General features: G+C 39.2%; 1 protein-coding gene across 8 annotated transcripts in view; it reads right to left on the reverse strand.

The window, feature by feature from the left end:
- Positions 1–17,339, reverse strand: part of shroom2a (shroom family member 2a) — a 31,653-nt gene that overhangs the window by 12,528 nt on the left and 1,786 nt on the right. For 4 of the 8 annotated variants that reach the window (XM_020080915.2, XM_069522447.1, XM_069522446.1 and 1 more), the window contains exons 2-3: positions 16,214–16,424; positions 7,254–7,402 (exon numbers count right to left, since the gene is read on the reverse strand). In XM_020080915.2, the coding sequence (XP_019936474.2) occupies positions 7,254–7,402; positions 16,214–16,420 (356 nt within the window). In that variant the 5' untranslated portion in view covers positions 16,421–16,424. Of the gene's footprint in view, positions 1–1,354; positions 7,167–7,253; positions 7,403–13,771; positions 13,894–16,213; positions 16,425–17,339 lie in introns of those variants that run through there. The other 4 variants (XM_020080919.2, XM_069522448.1, XM_020080916.2 and 1 more) reach the window with 4 other exon arrangements.

Consider the following 17,339-nt stretch of genomic DNA (forward strand, 5'->3'; position numbering starts at 1 on the left):
TCCAAGCTGTCGTCTACCTCACAGACAGTCTCTCTCTCGTGAGGCTCAAAACTGACATAGTTTCACAGCCACAAGGGACTTATTATTGACTGTAACACCTGTAGTAATAGTACAAATGTAATGTGTGTCATGTGTGTGTGTCTGGGGGGAAGTACTGAATTATTGAATTAACACTTACTCGGCACAAATTTTGGGGTTTAATTTTTAGCCCCTTTTTAGTAATGTTATTTTCAATTTATTGCAGACGTAACTTAGACTTGCTAACTACTTTTACTGAGAGGGGACTGTGACACACTGGTCAAGAATTTCTGACAAAGCTCTGGTTGCTTTAGATCTCGTTGGACTCAAGACCTGTGCCACAAAGCCATGAGGTCAAGAGGTCCTGCACCCTCAGTCACCTTGTCTAAAGCCCTTCAGTGATCTGATGACAAGAGGTCCAAACAACAGCTTCCGCCAAATGAAGACCTGAAAACAAACTGTTGGCTTAAATAATACAATAAGTTATATTTTTACATTTGTCCACTACACCCATTTTACAGATTTAGAAATTTCAGCCTGAGACAGAGATCTGCTTAAGCTCAATAACATGGGACAATTTCACAAAATTAATTGTGGATTAGAGTTAAGGCCTATTTAGAGGACAAAGAAAAGCCAACATGGAGCTCAGTCTTCCTTGTCCCCTCACAGCCTGTGTTTCTGGGGCACTCGGAGCTAACCACACATGGCGCCTGCTATTGGTATGCAAATGAGGCTGGTTTTATTAGGCCTATCGTCAGGGCTACAGCTGGGCCAGCACAGATATGCTTGGAAAGTGAATCAGTTGGGTGGGATGGGGGCAGGGGAAAGACTGTTCTCTAAAATGATCACTGGGTGATCAGTCCCATGTCACTTTGAATGTGTCCAGTACTAACCGGTCCACATTCATACATAAACAGATATAAACAGAGGACTCATTCAACATGATGACAAAGAAACAGCATATTTATTACCAATATATTAAAGCTGAAATACTGAGGAGAATATTCACTAATGATTTTACCTATAAGCCTCTTCCCTCAATGATTAACTTGCATTTGTTTTTATAAAAAATGCTAAATCTTCCTGATCGTGGCTTAACCTAGATGGCAGATGACCTCACACTGAATGATAAGACAGAACACAATCAAAACAATAACAGAGTATTAGGGTCATATAGTGAAACAATGAAAGCCACAATATGTTAAATGTCCCCAGCTCGTTCACCTAAACATAACAAGGCAGACAGATGCAGGTGAGACTGCTCTCAAACAAGGATATCCAAAAGTTCAGGGCTCAACAGGTCTGTAAAACGTAATTCAAAGTTAATTGGACTCACCGAACATCTGGATAAAAGGAATTAAAAACGGAGCAAAAGAAGAATCGTGATGTGTAAAAACAAAAAATAATATTGGACTGGAGCTCAGTTTGGGAGGGAGAACAGTTGTATCCGTGCGCTGGTCAGGCACCACATTCCTCAGACACTTCAAAGGCAGACTAAAATAAAGAGACGTGCAGGATGTCTGAGCATCATTGTACAGCTCTAACACTGGCCCACTACCTCCAAACACACACTAACGGACTACTCAAATACACTATATCCAACATAGAGTGGCCATCACTGAAGCTAAGTTCTCCTAGCTCAACTAGTTTGAACAGAGGGGAGATTTCCTTCAGGATTATGGGGGTTTTACCCCTGAGAGGGGGTGGAAGAACGTTCGAAGAGGGAGGAGGCCTATTGTCACAGCCAGTCTTCTTGGAGTATTCCCGTACCTAGCCTCGTCTCATTGGCTCTAAGGGGCTAATATGCTAATGATCGGATGAAATGCCGGACCCCTCTTTCCCTATCTCCCCTGTTGGGAGGCAGACATGCATTTCTGCCATTACTATGACAACACGTTGATCTCTAGGGTGCGGGGGCACCCAGTTTCCTGAAAGCTTAGGGTAATGAGCATTGTAACTGGTCAAGCAGGGATGTCAGCAACTAATAGAAAATACAACTCAGGTTTCAAAATAAATGACTCAAGCACAACTTGAAATAGCATATAAAATGAATAACTAATCAATAAACCTCATGGTCATTAGGCTTTATTTCTCTTTTAATGTGTGTTACAATAATATTTAGACATCACTTGCTTCTTGTCTTTGATTAAGTTATTAGATAAAGTTGTTAGATAAATGTATTATTATTATCATCATTATTACCTTTCAAACTTGTGAAACATGCTTTATAAATCCAAGTTATCATTATTCAGTATTATACCTGACATAAAGTATATAATTCTATTCTTACTGTGCTGCTATTTCATTGTGTTAATGAATAGTCTTATGACCTCATGCAGACTGTATGCAATAGGATAGTAAGATTAAAATACATTGATAAATGCAACATTTAATTTAATTATTCACAAGGACAATATGCATTAACTAACATTTCTGTGAGTAAGTGATTTCTGTGATGAACACTGACTTCAGACACTGTCTTATTCAGTTATCATAAAACTAATCACATCTGGAATGTGGTTCTGCATAAGAAACGATTAACATAAGTGCCAAGTGTTGCTCAGTCTGAATGGAAGTTGTCCAATATGAGCTTCAACTTGCAGGATAATGAATTATACAACAGCAGAATACATAATACCATTCTTATGAAAAACTAAATCTGTAATCCAAAAGATACGTCTATTTTTATTTTATTAGATTTTTTTAGTTTAACTGTTCATCTTCAGAGAAGAGTACAGTTAAGATATTTGTGGTGGTCTAGACTGTTGCGTTTGGTTAATGACCAATATGATAAATGTCATAAACAGGTGAAAAGTCTCCTGGCTGAGTGACAAACAAGTGTTTCTTTCCTCTTATTATTTCCCTGGCACGAGTGCAAGAGGTCTGGTGACAGGAAATAGTCTTAGCAAAGAATTGTTGCAACATAAAGGTGATAGGAAGGAAAATAAATTTGCAGTGATCTATTGTGAGGGAGGCAATTAAGCATGCATATCAAACAAGGTTTTCAATGTGAAGTCCATTCAATCTAGTCAGATGAGTACAGATTGTACATACTGTATACTAGGCAAATTCACAGCCATCTTTTCAGGCTTTAACAGTTAAACCTCTGTGTCTTTGGTGAAGGAATTAACTACATTATCTCCATTAAACAAAACACATTAAGTTTAGCCTCACATAGACTAGGGAGAAAAATGCTGAGCCTAAAAGGATCCAACCTGCTTTTGGAGGTGAGACAGTGGATTCCACTTGGTCCCTGAGGGTCTGACAAAGGCCTTCTTTAGCAGACCCTACAATCAAACCAGTCATGTTTCGGGTGAGAGAGGTGAACTGTGAGCAGCATGTAATGACCAGCACATTCCTGGGCTGAGTGGCATACCAGCTGTCAAGTCACCGGCTGCCTGCACTGACCCACAGCCCAGAAACATTTCTGTCAGTGGCAGAGGGTCTCAACAACTTTACAATTACAAAACTACCCAGCATGTCCTGTGTCTTACACATAGTCCATTATTACAGATCAGAGGAATCATGTCCGAAATTACAGGTATCATTTCAACCTGTCAATGAATGAATGAATGGTGATGGGCCTCACTGTGACCAGTTACCCTGAGTCTCAGAGCTGAAGTACGAAAGACGTCAGAGTTTGTAAAATACGCAACAAACTAAAAGTATTTCTTCTTTGATTGGACTGTTCACAGTTTTTTAAGATTTGATGTGATGTCATTTGCTGTCAATTCACCTTGGCATTGGAACAAACCAAAACAGAAACAGAGGGGTGCAGCGAAGACAAGCCAACAGTGAAATCTCTAAACTAGGATTTTCTCTGCTGAGACCCAAACAATTTTAAGAAATCTACTTCGGAAAAAACAAGAATTCAGCGCAAAGCGTTCCATACATAGGCTTTAGGATTTAGAAAAACAAACGTCAGTAAATGTGAGCCACTGCACTGGAACTGCTACTGAATGCTTACACTGTAAGCTTTTCCAGGTATAATTGGATTGTCCTCTAAATCGCTGTGTATACTTCACTCATCTGAAATAGCCACACTCGTGTATCATGGTGCTGGAAACTTTTTGTAACAACAACAGCTTTACGTGTCTCTTCTGAAGCTAAATAATGAAGCATATGAGCGGCTGTGGTACTTCTGTGGCAGTGCCAGAAGGGGGAAACCAAATACCACAACACATTTCAAGTCTCATGCTGTAAAGTTAAATGATTTACTCCACAGTTGGTTGCATGTTGCAAATAATGTGAAAACTTTATGGAAAAGGTGTTAAGCTCCGATGATCACCGCTGTGATACAAGCTGTCAAAGAAATACGGGTCAAATAATCTGTGTTTCTGTAAATTCTAGTTGCACTGTTTAAAAATACCAGAGTGTTGTGTGTACTGTTTGTTTCCTTACTCTCAGTGCAGCTGCTCTCAAGACAAGTGCAGACCATATAAGGTTTGGAGACATTACTGACTAGAATTAAACTTAGAATTTGCTGCATTTTGCCACATTACAACTTTTTTCAGTTTGCAAAGCATAACAACAACAAGCTGGAATCCGTGCAAATGCAATGTGTAGGAGAATTATAGCATTTGACTCTATATAGTAATTAGTGTTGGTGTGCTTTAAACAAACAGTGCATAAAACATGCAATTGAACTTTTTCCCCACACTCTTGTATTGTTTTTGATGTGCAAAATTTCATCATTCGACATCCTGAAGTTGAAGCGCAGAATGTGCATTCGTTTTGTCTAGGCTTGTGCAAAAATGACACAGTTCTTTCCCACAGGTAACCACACCTACCTCTTCTCTTTGTGACGTGTGAAAATATACCAACAATCTCACATCATTAGTCACTGCATGCAATATACATGACTTTGCAAACTCAAGCTCCTCCCCTCTGCTGTTGGTAAAGAAACCACACCTTTACACAGGAGCAGGTTCTGACAGCTTCCTGATCCCCATTCAAGTATCCAACATTATCCATGAGATAAAAAGAAAGTGTTTGATGGCTGGCATCTGCATGCCCGGGCAGAGGTAAAGCAGTATACAAACATCAGGGCTCTACGTGCTGTAGGTACAGGCAGCGATATATGGACTGATACACCTGGTATGTTTCCAAACCCAACACCAGTTTCCAACACAACTTGCAGACTGCTTTCGGTCAAAAGAGAAAGAAATAGGAATTAAAGGATTGAGGTTCTTTAATGAACCTTCATCACTTTGCTGTTTTCTAAATCTGACAGAGACTTGTTATTGTGGCCTTTGAAAATGACTGAGTGGCGATGCCATTGGATAGTGTGAGTAAAAAGAAAACCTTTCAACACAGACCAACAGGAGCAACTAAGAGTCATGTGGGACTAAACGTCTCTCTAAAACACAGCATAAACAATAAGACTTGGCCTTGTAAGGAAATGTGTCTCTCTATTTTTGAAACACATGTACAATGAAATGACAATACTCAGATCCTTTGGTTAGTCCTCCTTCTCTTCTAAAGTCTAACCTATCCACTGTTATTTCCTATTCCCTTTCTTTGAATGTTTTATTTGTCATAAAATATCTCAGGATCAGGATGTTCTTGCTTATGGCCAAACAATGGCCATGTTTTTTGACATCTGTAACCTTTGAACTTTGACCAACAAAATCAGTTTGATTGTAGATACATATGCATGAACATACATATGCATGGACGTAGGAACCATACAGAAACTGTCTCGCCTCAGGCCATGGCTGCTGCTAGTGAGAGGCATAAAAATACAGACTGCAACCACTGCCAGTGATTAGCTATGACACTTACTATATTTGTACTGCTTATTCTTATACACACACTTCATAAATGCACATAGAACTAATACACTTTGTTTACAATTGAAAATCTGAGAATTAAACACATCTTCACTTAGTAACATGAACATATTTTTGAGGATGTACTTACATTTATCCAATAATGTGACTTGACATGAGCTTATTGGTTGTGGCGGCCAATAGAGGAACATAAAAGTGAAACGTTCATAAAAACATAATATATCAAACTATATACTATAAGTTTGCATCTCCATACAACTCGCTTTGATTCTTTAGTAGCTAAGACACACCCATTTTCAAGCAAAATTATTTTACAAAGATTCCTCTTGTAATGAAACCCAGTCCGTATATCCTGTTTCAGTTTTAAAGACGTCACATTCCTTAAGATTTTGTTTGATTTTAAGATTACGATTTTAATGCTAAAAAAAACATCGCTAATCAACTTCATTAGATCTGTGTGGCTGTGAGTCTGATCAGATTTGATTGACATTTAAATAACATAGGTAATCAAATAAAACACTGATTGTTACTGAGAGTAATGCATCCTTGTTTTCAGATCCTATAATAGACATGTCCATTGAGAATAAAACACAATGACTTAGACTCACAGCCACTTCCTTATGGAGAGATAGATGGTGAGTGGACTTCCTTGTACGGGAGGATTTGTTTGGGGATTACGTTATGATATGATACAATGCAGAAAGAAAAGCAGACGGCTAAGAAGACAATAAGACTAGTGTTTCATACGAAACAAGGTCATTTGTAAGAAGGCCTCCAGGACAAATGATTCATCGGTTAAACAAGATATGAATACAAAACAATACAGCAGAGTCAATAAGTCACAAGGGCTGGCTTTTGCCAAAAGAGTGAATGTAATCATTTATAGTGGGTTTACTGTTCATCAACAGTGTGTTCTTTGGTGAATGTGAAAGAATGAGATGTGTGCAAATAGCACAGAAAACAATGTACGCTAGAAATGCCTCATCACAAAGCGTGTGAGAGCAACTGATAGGAGGTGTACTGAACTGCTACAAATATCTCAGCACTACAGCGTCATTTGCATCGTTACTTCCCCTTGTTTATTCTTCTCACTCCTGCCTTTGTGGGACCTAACAGGAAAAATGATGTCATCCACAGCCTCTCCTTCTTCAGAACTTGATCGTCATGAAAAACTGCCACTAACCATGAACTCCTGTTGACAACCCAGCACAACCTAGCAAAACAGGATTGTCCAGCTTCCAATAACTAAATGGTGACAGTTAAAAAATCCCAGAAAATGTAAACTAGTCTACAGACAAGCTGTGCTGACAAGCAGCAGCTGTAGGGCTGGGATCCTCTGTCACCTTGGTTTGTTGGTCATGTTTCCATGGTGAGCTGTTAGGGCGAGGGGTAGGCGCCCTTGTGACAGCACCAGAGGAGAGGGAATGGGGATTGGTTGCTTACCTTTTCACCACCAGAGTAAGGGTCCTGTGGGAGCCTTTGACGAGGCAGATCGCTTCCTGTCTGTAGCCAGTCAGGGGAATCTCGTTGATGTTGACAAGCTCGTCTCCCACCTGGAGACACACAGCGGCCGCCTTGCTGCCCTCCTCAACCTGCAACATAAGCACAGCAGGTGGAAAAAGAAGAGAGTTAAACACACAAATCTTCAGACATAACAAAATGTTTCAGGATGGATGTTATTGTTGTTCCTTAGATATGTTTTGGGCATTGTGGCTTATTTGCCACTTGTCAGTCTAGAGATAGAGGCAAAACAAGAGCAGATGAATGCAACAACCATTACACAAGACATCCTGGCAATGTTAAGCCATATAAGAACTTAATCTTCCTTATGCTTAAGTATATTAATTGGGCAGTGTGTGTTGTTCACTGTGTTGCTGATGGTCTTTCTTATCTAGATGACTCATATTTGACTTTGTTTGAAAAGTCTTTGTCTATCATCTGTGATGGAGAAACATCAGATTTCCACACACACTCAGGGCAAATAAAAGTTGGCATCTTGGTCATAGCTCAGTTATTTAATCCTGTCATACTGAATGTCTCTCCTGCTGTCAGCTGGACAATAGAGACGAGAGCATCTCTGTCACCCTGGGTCTTTTCTCACAAAACTTAAGGGGACAGCCCAAGTTTAGACAGATTCCAGATCTATACCAAAACCAACTTTTAATTTTCTAATGCTAGCTGGGGTTCACCTGTGCTATGTTCAGAAACACCAGCAATTCCTTTCTACAACTATTTTTTTAAATGATTAAACTAACATTATCTCAATTAATCAATGTTTTTTAAATGACAACATGTTGCAGCAAAAGACGTTGCCAACAGGGTCTCCCAACACCAGCCAGACATGAACCACTCACTTTTAAAAAATATTGACTTTTCAAACAGGAACAAACATAATTCCAATCAACTTAAATTGGCCAGCGGTTTCTGGCATCTTGGCTGCTCTGTCTCTTTCTCTCATGCTCACTGCCATGTGTCTCTCCCTCCTGTGGCAGCTTTCTAAACCTGAGGAGTGATCAGCTAACAGCCATTAGCTGCACCGATTACTCCCCTGGTACAGGTTCTCTTTGAGCCACCTCCCTGCCCACACGTTTTTTTTTTTTTACCAAAGCTCACGGAGACGTCTTATGATGCTTCATATCAAGAAGCCGAAGGCACAGACTGATTTTTGCTTCATTGGGGTTCACCTTGTTAAGTGTTTACCATGTGTTAAGAAGGCTGAGTCCTTACCGCCAGTTTGAATCTGGCCAGGGCCTTAGCTGCATGTCGTCCTCTCGCTCTCTCTCGCTCTCTCTACCCGCCTCTCTCTCCCTCCCCTTCCTGTCTATCTAACCCTGTTAAATGAATGCCAGAAAGCCACAAAAAACCTCAACAACAAAGTAATTATCAAAAGAGCTGTCAATATTCTGTTAAGCCACTGCCACTGACTAATAACCTAAGCATTTCAGTTATAAATAAATTCCTGTTTTCTTTTTCCGTGCACATAAATAGAAAGAAAATTATTTTTATCAAGGAGGAAATATATTTAATAGATTCTTAATTATCCCATTACATTATCGTATTACAAATCTTTGCAGATGTTGAGTTATCATAAAGTTAGAGCATACAGAGTGAACGTGACAAGAAAAACACTGTTTGAGTTAACAGCAGGAGGGCCAGTTTCTACAGACCAGGATCAAAAGCTAATAAAATAGTTCAAAAAGCTGCTGTTCGAGCCAGTGACATGATGTAAAAATAAACTGTATTGTATTCCAGACACCTGGAATAACACATCTGTCAAAGGGATGTACAGTAAACTGAGTACAGTGCACCGAGGTCAGCATATGCTTGTGTCGATGTACTGTTATCTCTGGAGAGGACCCACCACAGAGAAGACATTAAAGCTGAAAGAATCGCAGCTACAGAAAGAGCCTGTGACATGTCAGATGTGCCCCTGGTTAAGGTCAGAGCTGTCCTCACACTGACGCAGAAAGTCAGATAACAGAGGTACAAGACAGAGAGGGTTGGTGTGGAAAGAAAAGCAGTGAGAACTTGCTTGGCAGTTGGCACATTAACACACAAAAGCCAAGCTCTGCAGCTGATTATCAGTTCTCCACTCAACCTGCGAGAGGGGGCTGCATGACTCAACTGCAGAGGTATGTGTACATTTACAGACCATTACGTCTCATATGGCCTTTTTTCACAGCAGAGAATCCCAGAGCCAAAGTAGCTCGAGCATAGCCTCTTTTCATTCTTCTGTAATTCGGATTTTGAAGCAGCGTCGAGGCTGCAGATTTTTATGATGGCTGGCCAGATTCCTGAGATGGTCCTGATATGGAAGTGAATTTTGTGAGACACTGCATCACTGACTGATACAGTTACTGGAAGTTACAGTGTTTAAATGGACATGAAAACACGAGTTTAATAAAACAGCAGAACCAGTCTTAGCTGGAATGATTTTAATCACATTTCTGGTTAATTATCACTGGAGGTTATAGCTGATGTTGGGACTTTGACTTTAAATGAGACAGCACTGTAAGAAAAAACATTATTTATTATTAACACCATTTAAGTGCAGTGTGAGAGTTCCTACTGTGATGATTGGTACAGTGATGTTTCTTACCTATCCTCTGCCATGTATAGCCTCCCCCCACACATGGAGCAGAGCAAAGGAGTGATACGTTGACAACTAGTAACGTCAAGTGCGATAAAAGTTCTAAAGTCAAAAATGGACAGATGTCCAGATGAGGAAAAGAGAACCAACAACAACTATTATTAACTAATAACTGTATAATTATTGTATAAGAATGGAACAACAAAAAACATTGTGATAAAGCATCACTTATTGAGACCTACACTTTCTGACTTCCCTCCCCAGCCTTAGCTCCAAGCCCACTGGTTCTACTGTTTACAAATCAGTTAAAAATGTATCTTTCTGTTTTTAAGAAAGGCTCAGTAATTTCCTAATAGCTAGGGACTGTTGTTTTCGGAAAACCTCTCTCTAATAAAAGTGAGAATTTACTGGGGACTATTTTTAGCTGGGGAGGAATACATGTTTGGCAATTCAGTGACAGTGAGTATTTACAAGAGCGACTCACTTTTGTGAAATTGAACCACAGCGTGTGTGTGTTTGTGATGATAAAAGATGTCAGTCAGTGCTGAATTATTTCTTGACGACAGTATATTTGTAAGACAGCCTTGAGCTCCACACTAGTTTTGCTTTTACACAACCTCACAAGAAACATAGCTCAATAACAACTGAATATCTTGAGGATGCAAATAAAAACAACAAACAGTGACAAGCAGCAGTATAAAAGAAAACCTGAGGGCAATTAGACACAGTGTTTGCACAACATCGAGGCAGGAGATTCATACTGCTTTTTCAAACATTTTTCACCATGGCAGCCCAATCAGCACGAACCATATACCATGTCCTTTGTTTACCATCTTCCTCCAGGCTATAATCAGTAAAACTGCAGCCATCCCGGGGGCCTGAGTACTCTCAAAAATAGCCTTGTGTCTCTCTGTGGGACATGAAGGGAAGGATGTGGTGGCAAAGGGGATAAGGACTGTGTATTTTCTGCTGACAGATGTCCTGTGTTCCGTGCTGACAGGGCACTGAACTCAGACCTCATATAGGGATTTAGGTAGTGCCCACACACGTCAATGAAAATGTTTATTGCTGTTTGACAAGGCACATTAACAAAGACAAATAAAGTACACCTTTGCACAGCCGTAGTTATTTAAGGTTTTAGTATTATTAGCATCTGTCTCACTAATTGTGGACAAATGTTTTAAGCATCTGGGCTGTTTGCAAAAATTCTTCCAATTGATCGTCACATTTGATTGTAACCGTATTAACCCAAACATCAGCTTTACTATTGATTTATGATTTCCAGGATGGAGTTGTAGCAGTGGAGGTGAAGCACGCACAAAATGCCGCGCCAGGAGGTTGCTGGCACCAGAGGCGTTGAGGCCTGAGTACATAAGGTACATTTGTGCATAGCTTACATATGAGGTTTCTCAAGATTTAAAAAATATATTTAGTCATTTGCCATTTTTTTCTCAATTAGAACATTACGTGCTACATTGTTGACATCTATCCTGAGCGTGTTGTTGTAATTATTGTGTTGTAATTATCAAGTAAGTTTCTTGATCATATTCATTGTGAGAATTGACCTGGATCTAAAGTTGCAACAGTACAAAACAATATAAGTAAAGTATCTAGTTTCTCCTTCCCTCCCCTTGTATAAAAAGGCAACTTGAATTAAAAGAGGATGGAACAGATCACTGTACTTTTGGTCATGAAGACAGTTTAAAAAGTGCAACACACAACCAACAGTGACTCTATTAATGGTTGTTAGCATGTGAACTATCTTTGAGTATGAAATGCTGACATTGTGATTCCAAATTTCTCCTCCTCTTTATTATTCTTTCATCAGACAGTTTGTGATGAAAGACAGAACTTTTATTTTGAAAAAAGAAAGGTTTTCGTAGTACGTTTTTGTGCTACTACAAGAAATTCAAAAAGGTACAGAGAGCAGAATGATCCATTCCTTCTTCTCAGCTCTAATATCCTTAAATAATGCTTCCAGCATTCCATATTTCTCCCTCAGAAATCCTGACGTCCACAAATAGAAAACTATCTGAATCTGCTTGTCTCTATCATAATCCTGTTCTGTATGAATCATTTTTACTCAAGAGGTTGAGCAACCCTGAGAGAAACAGAGCCACACAGGGTCCAATAATTGGTAAAACCTGTTTACCTGCAGGTGATTTATCGTGGTGTGTAAGAACAGAGTCAGTTTTGCAGTGTGTCTGGTGCTGACTCTTAAAGAGCAAACAATATTTTCCTCCATATAAAATGAGATCCTGGCAGGGGAGACGTATGTATGAGGTGCATGCCCATCTGTGTTTGGTAAAACAGGATTATTTAAGTTTATTGAGACTAAGGACCTTAAATCCATGAAGACCTTGAACATAACCTGAGTTATGTGTGGAATGTTAAGAATTTTAATTAGATCCAGGATATTCTTTTAGTGAATACCTTAAACTTCTCATCAACTATGGGCCCTTTTTTAAAACTATCTTTCAGTTTAGTTATCTGAGAGAATGTGAAAGTGAGAAAAAACACAATAAAGTTATTAAGTTTGGCCATCTTCAACCAAAGTGTGTTCCTCAAGTTTTATTAAGACTCCCTGCTCACTACTCATGCTAAAACACAAACACATAAAAATAAGAACAACACATAAAGATTTTTTTTTTTTTTTTAAATCACGTCCAGTTGAAGTCATCTGGACTTTTCTGATCATTAAAGAGATGTATAATTCAACAGTGAATTGGACTGAGGCTGACGTAAGTACAAAAATCCACATGGGTGCTGGTGTGTTACATGGTTCAGCAGGATGGAGTGAGACGGGGAAATAATCGTAAAATTTTAACACAGCTGACTATTGTCAAGCTTTTTCTTATTTTTTCTAACATTACTTTCTTTAAACCTTTTTTTAATGCAGTTTTAGTGTTTAGTAAAATGTTTTATTTCAAGACAGATCACTATACAATTCAATAATTGAACTGAACTGATCTGTCAAGAAATGTCACTCCTACATGTTCAGCAAGCATAGAGATGTGCTGTTACTTTTATACAGCATTCACAAAAATAACACATAGTGAACATGAGGGAGAAGGAGCGGCTTTACATTAAACTGAGTAATCACCATCCAAAAACATCAGCCAGATAAAGAACAAATGGCACTGAGGTAGCACACACAGGCTTACATGCACAATAAGTCTGTCATTTTACAGACAAACGTTTATAAGAGGTTTCTCACATTTTTTTACTATCTGGCTGACAGATATAGTTTAAGAGAAATTGTAGGATTACTTGCATCTTTATCTTGTTAACACAAAGAATTTAACAACACACCTTGTAAATCATTGGATCTAACCTGAGAGCTGCCCCAAATCACTAATCCCGACTTAATTTATCCCATCGTGCCATTCCTACGAGCTTCAGGCTGTCACGGACAATTCACTACATTTAGAAAATCAAACAAAGCTCCAACATTCCTCCCCCGCTCCTAGTACCACATGCTACCCTCCGAACTGAAATTCAGCCCGGGCACAAAAATATGCAAATGTCTAGGTGGGCTTCAATAACTCATACTGTAGTAGCTGACAGCAAACTAAACTCTGAAGCAATTGAAGACAGTTTGACATACACATGGAAGTTCAGTCCAGGATCAATTTCCTGAAAAGTGTCTCTAAATTGTGAGTCAGCAGCAGGTGAGAGCAGTTTAGAGTAAAAGCACTTCTCAAAAAACAAGTTAATATCTTACCGTCAGATGCAAACAAATCCACTTGTGTTGGTCCTATAGCATTCAGTGACATAATATTAACAATAAAATGCTATCTCTATCAAACAAGAGAATTGCAGTCCAGCTGGGCACTGCTTCGCCCTGCAAAATTCAACAATGTGAACTCACCTTTAATCTTCCAGCTTAAAGACTTAGAATGGTCACAGTTCTGGTCATTTGAATCACATGCTATGGTAATGGGGTGAAAGTAGTGCTGACTGTATCCCTCTAAGCCCATATGGTGCCTGAAATCCAGAGTTTCGGCCACTGGAGTTGGACTTTGGACCTCTTTTGGGTCAACAGAGACTCACTCAGCATACAAAAACTAAGCAGGGACACAGCTCCTGACTAACAGGTGCTGGTATTTACCGAGTCAAATTAATGAGCAAGGTCTTCTGTAGTTAATCATTGCACAGTGAACAGAGATGTGAGGTTACAGTGTGATTTTAGAACTGATTGGGCTTCACTGTGATTAGCTAGTCTCCCTCTCATGGCCACTGTGTGCACACTTAAAGCTTAAAGTTATGGCGCATGAGAAATACAAGCATTAATGCACGATCCTTTGAATGTTTTTTATTTAGTCTCTATAAAATCCAGACTTTTAGGCATTTTACTGCATTTCCAAATGCACGTCTGAATTTAAAATTTGAGTAACTGAGCACAAACACGACAGTTGTGCTTGTGGTTTTGAGGCTGTGGTTCAACTTAGAGGTGGTTTGAGCTAAAAGCTACCATCTGCATGCTAACATGACAATGCAAACACACTGATGTTAAAGCCACAGTAACTTGTTTCTAATCATTTTTAGTTGTAGAGTAAGTAGAGTAGAGACTGTCTTGCAGTAAGATTACAACAGACGTGATGCCTCCAAACCTGTGGATGTTTCCACCCATTGCATCAGTATTATATTATTATAATGATTGTTATTAATAATAATATTAGAAAGGAAAATATAACAGGGAAAACTAGAAGGACACTCAGAGAGTGCATACCTCCAACAAGGCCCAACAATCCCCTTCTGAAACCACATTAAAATTTTAAATAACAATAAATAATAATAAAAAAAAGATCCAAATTACACACACTCATTACTATCAGTCCTCTAAACAGGACAGTTTCTTTTCCATCAAGATCCATTAATTATTATCTGAGAAGTCGATGAAAATGTTGGAACATTTTCTATCTAACAATGTCAAGAAAGTGTCTTTCCATACAACATCCTTCCACCAAGTTCCATGGTTTTCCATCCAGTAGTATTTGCATAATCCTGCTACTAACAAACAGACAGAAACGCAAATAAAAACATAACCTCCTTAGGGGAGGTAATTGCAAATATGTCAAATATCTATGTAGTAAACTGACAAACCCAGGTAAAAACTGAGGATAAAAATATTGCAGTCATGAATTACTAGCAACCTCATACACGTGTGTTTTAAGCATTGATTTAAGCTGAGGCAGCAATTTATCCCTCGGACAGAGCATTCCAGAGCCTGGGGGGTCTAACAGCATTACCTTTGGTTTTAACCAGTCATTTTTGCAAGATGATCTTAGGCAGCACATTTGAACATAGGAGAGAGCAGTTCTGAGGTAAAGGGAGGTGCCAATTGCCAAACACACTATGTAATTACTATGTGATTACTACATTATTAGATGAGTAGTCAGTAAACCCACTTTCAAATGTTGCCTTCTTTTTGATCTGAACTACACTCCTGTACAGTTTTGTGACTGTATCCTCCATGATCGTGACGCTGTACAAAACAAACAAACAGATACCTGCTGAAGTAGCATGTGTACACACATGTACGCACATGTACACACATGTACACACATGTACACACACGCACACGTGCACACACACACGCACGCACGCACACGCACACACACGCACACACACGCACACACACACACGAAGAAGAAGAATTGTGGAACTGTGCATGGAAGATAAAAACGTACTCTGCTACCCTTCATCAGTGCCAGAAAAAATGATTTTCCATCTTCAAAATTCTGCTTTTAGATATTTCCATTATGAGGAGTGGCAGCTCAAGGCTGTCAATCAATATGTGAATGTGCTTCTGGTCAATTACTCACCTCGCTGATGATGCTATGGCTGAATTGAAAGCTAGCATGCTGCTGTTACCTTGATTACCTGAAAGAGTGCACACAATGACAGGCACCAGCCACTAACATGTCTACAGCAGCAAACTATCTATTGACGCATAAATGAAAAAAAAAAAACAAAGACGAACATGAAAAAGAGGTGTCTCACATGTAGATGAAACCGACAAAGATGTCAACAGAGTTTGTAGTCATCAGCCAAAGCCGGTGTTGATGTGCAGTAAACAAAATCACATGACCTCTGCAGCAGAAATAATACATGACATCCTGCCTGTGTCTCCTGCCTCTCTGCATCTGAGCAGAGAACCCCCTGCTGCCTTATACAAGTGTAGAGGAAAACTGTGGAGAAAGTCCAGACCCAATGCTCCTGTGATCCTCCACAGCACATATCTGAAAACAGCTTTACACTTGATACCACAGTCATCTTCAATATAATGGATTTGTTTCTGATCACTCACCTTGGTTATGAGCAGTGGCTCTCGATGTTCCAGTCCACCTCTGAGTGTAAATCCCCATGGTGCACCTCCAGAAAGAAATACATCCACCAGCTTCCAGCCCTCACCATCTCTGCTCCTCTGATCCAGGTCTCCCGATTTCTGCATCACGTGCCAAAGGCTCTCAGCTTCCGTATAGTGTAAATCATTTGAATATCCCTCAGCATCCATGATACTGTTACAAAAATAAAGATACTTTTAAAGACAGTATTAAACATTATCTAGGCAACACTTAATAATAGGCACATGTTCTAAAAGCCAATGGTGTCCAAATCAGGCTGCACTCCTAGGACTCATTTTCATGGCAAGCCTTTACCATTTTAAATTCTGTCAGGTATATAATCTGTGAGAAATAATGTGGGAGTGAGTTCTGTTTCAGTGATATGCTAATGAGGGCTTGCTGTAACTCCCTCTGATATCTAGTGTCCAAACAGCCTAGAGAGAAGACCTATAGTGGGATACTCAGCTGTACTAAATATAATATTACCCCCATTGATTAGCAATTTGAGAATTCATCAAGAATATATTGATTGCTTTCACAGCTCAGCGTTAACTGGCCCCATGTTATTCCATTGGTCTTTCAAGCCTGAACCTGAGTGTGACCTGAAGAGAATACTAAGCGTTTGTCAGTGATTGGAGGAGGCAAACATCATTTAGGGACTCATTTTGGACTGACTGATGAGAAAATATTTAACTGTAAATAGTTCTTTTGATGCCATTTTTTAATTCTGACTTTACTTTCGAGTTTCCTTCATGCATTTTTTTTATATGTAATGTCTTCTGTAGACGAGTACACTAATTGTTAGTATTAGCCAAAAATGCGACACAAATGTTTTACATCATTGTAAATCTATCTGAGACATGAAACAACAACTATTAACCATCAATTTTATACCATAGCTAACTTATAACTAATATTAACTTGATCAAAACAAATTCATACAAATTTGGCCAGCTGTATCTGAATCAGACCAACACTGATTTGGGAGCTAAACTAGTTGCTATTTTAATCAAAATATGGCTCATTTGCAGCATATTATCTTTTACATAGTGTAGATTTTAACCTGCATTGAAAACAACAGAAAAGTGA

Source organism: Paralichthys olivaceus, chromosome 3 (genome assembly GCF_024713975.1).
Source record: "Paralichthys olivaceus isolate ysfri-2021 chromosome 3, ASM2471397v2, whole genome shotgun sequence".
Classification (NCBI taxonomy): Eukaryota; Metazoa; Chordata; class Actinopteri; order Pleuronectiformes; family Paralichthyidae; genus Paralichthys; species Paralichthys olivaceus.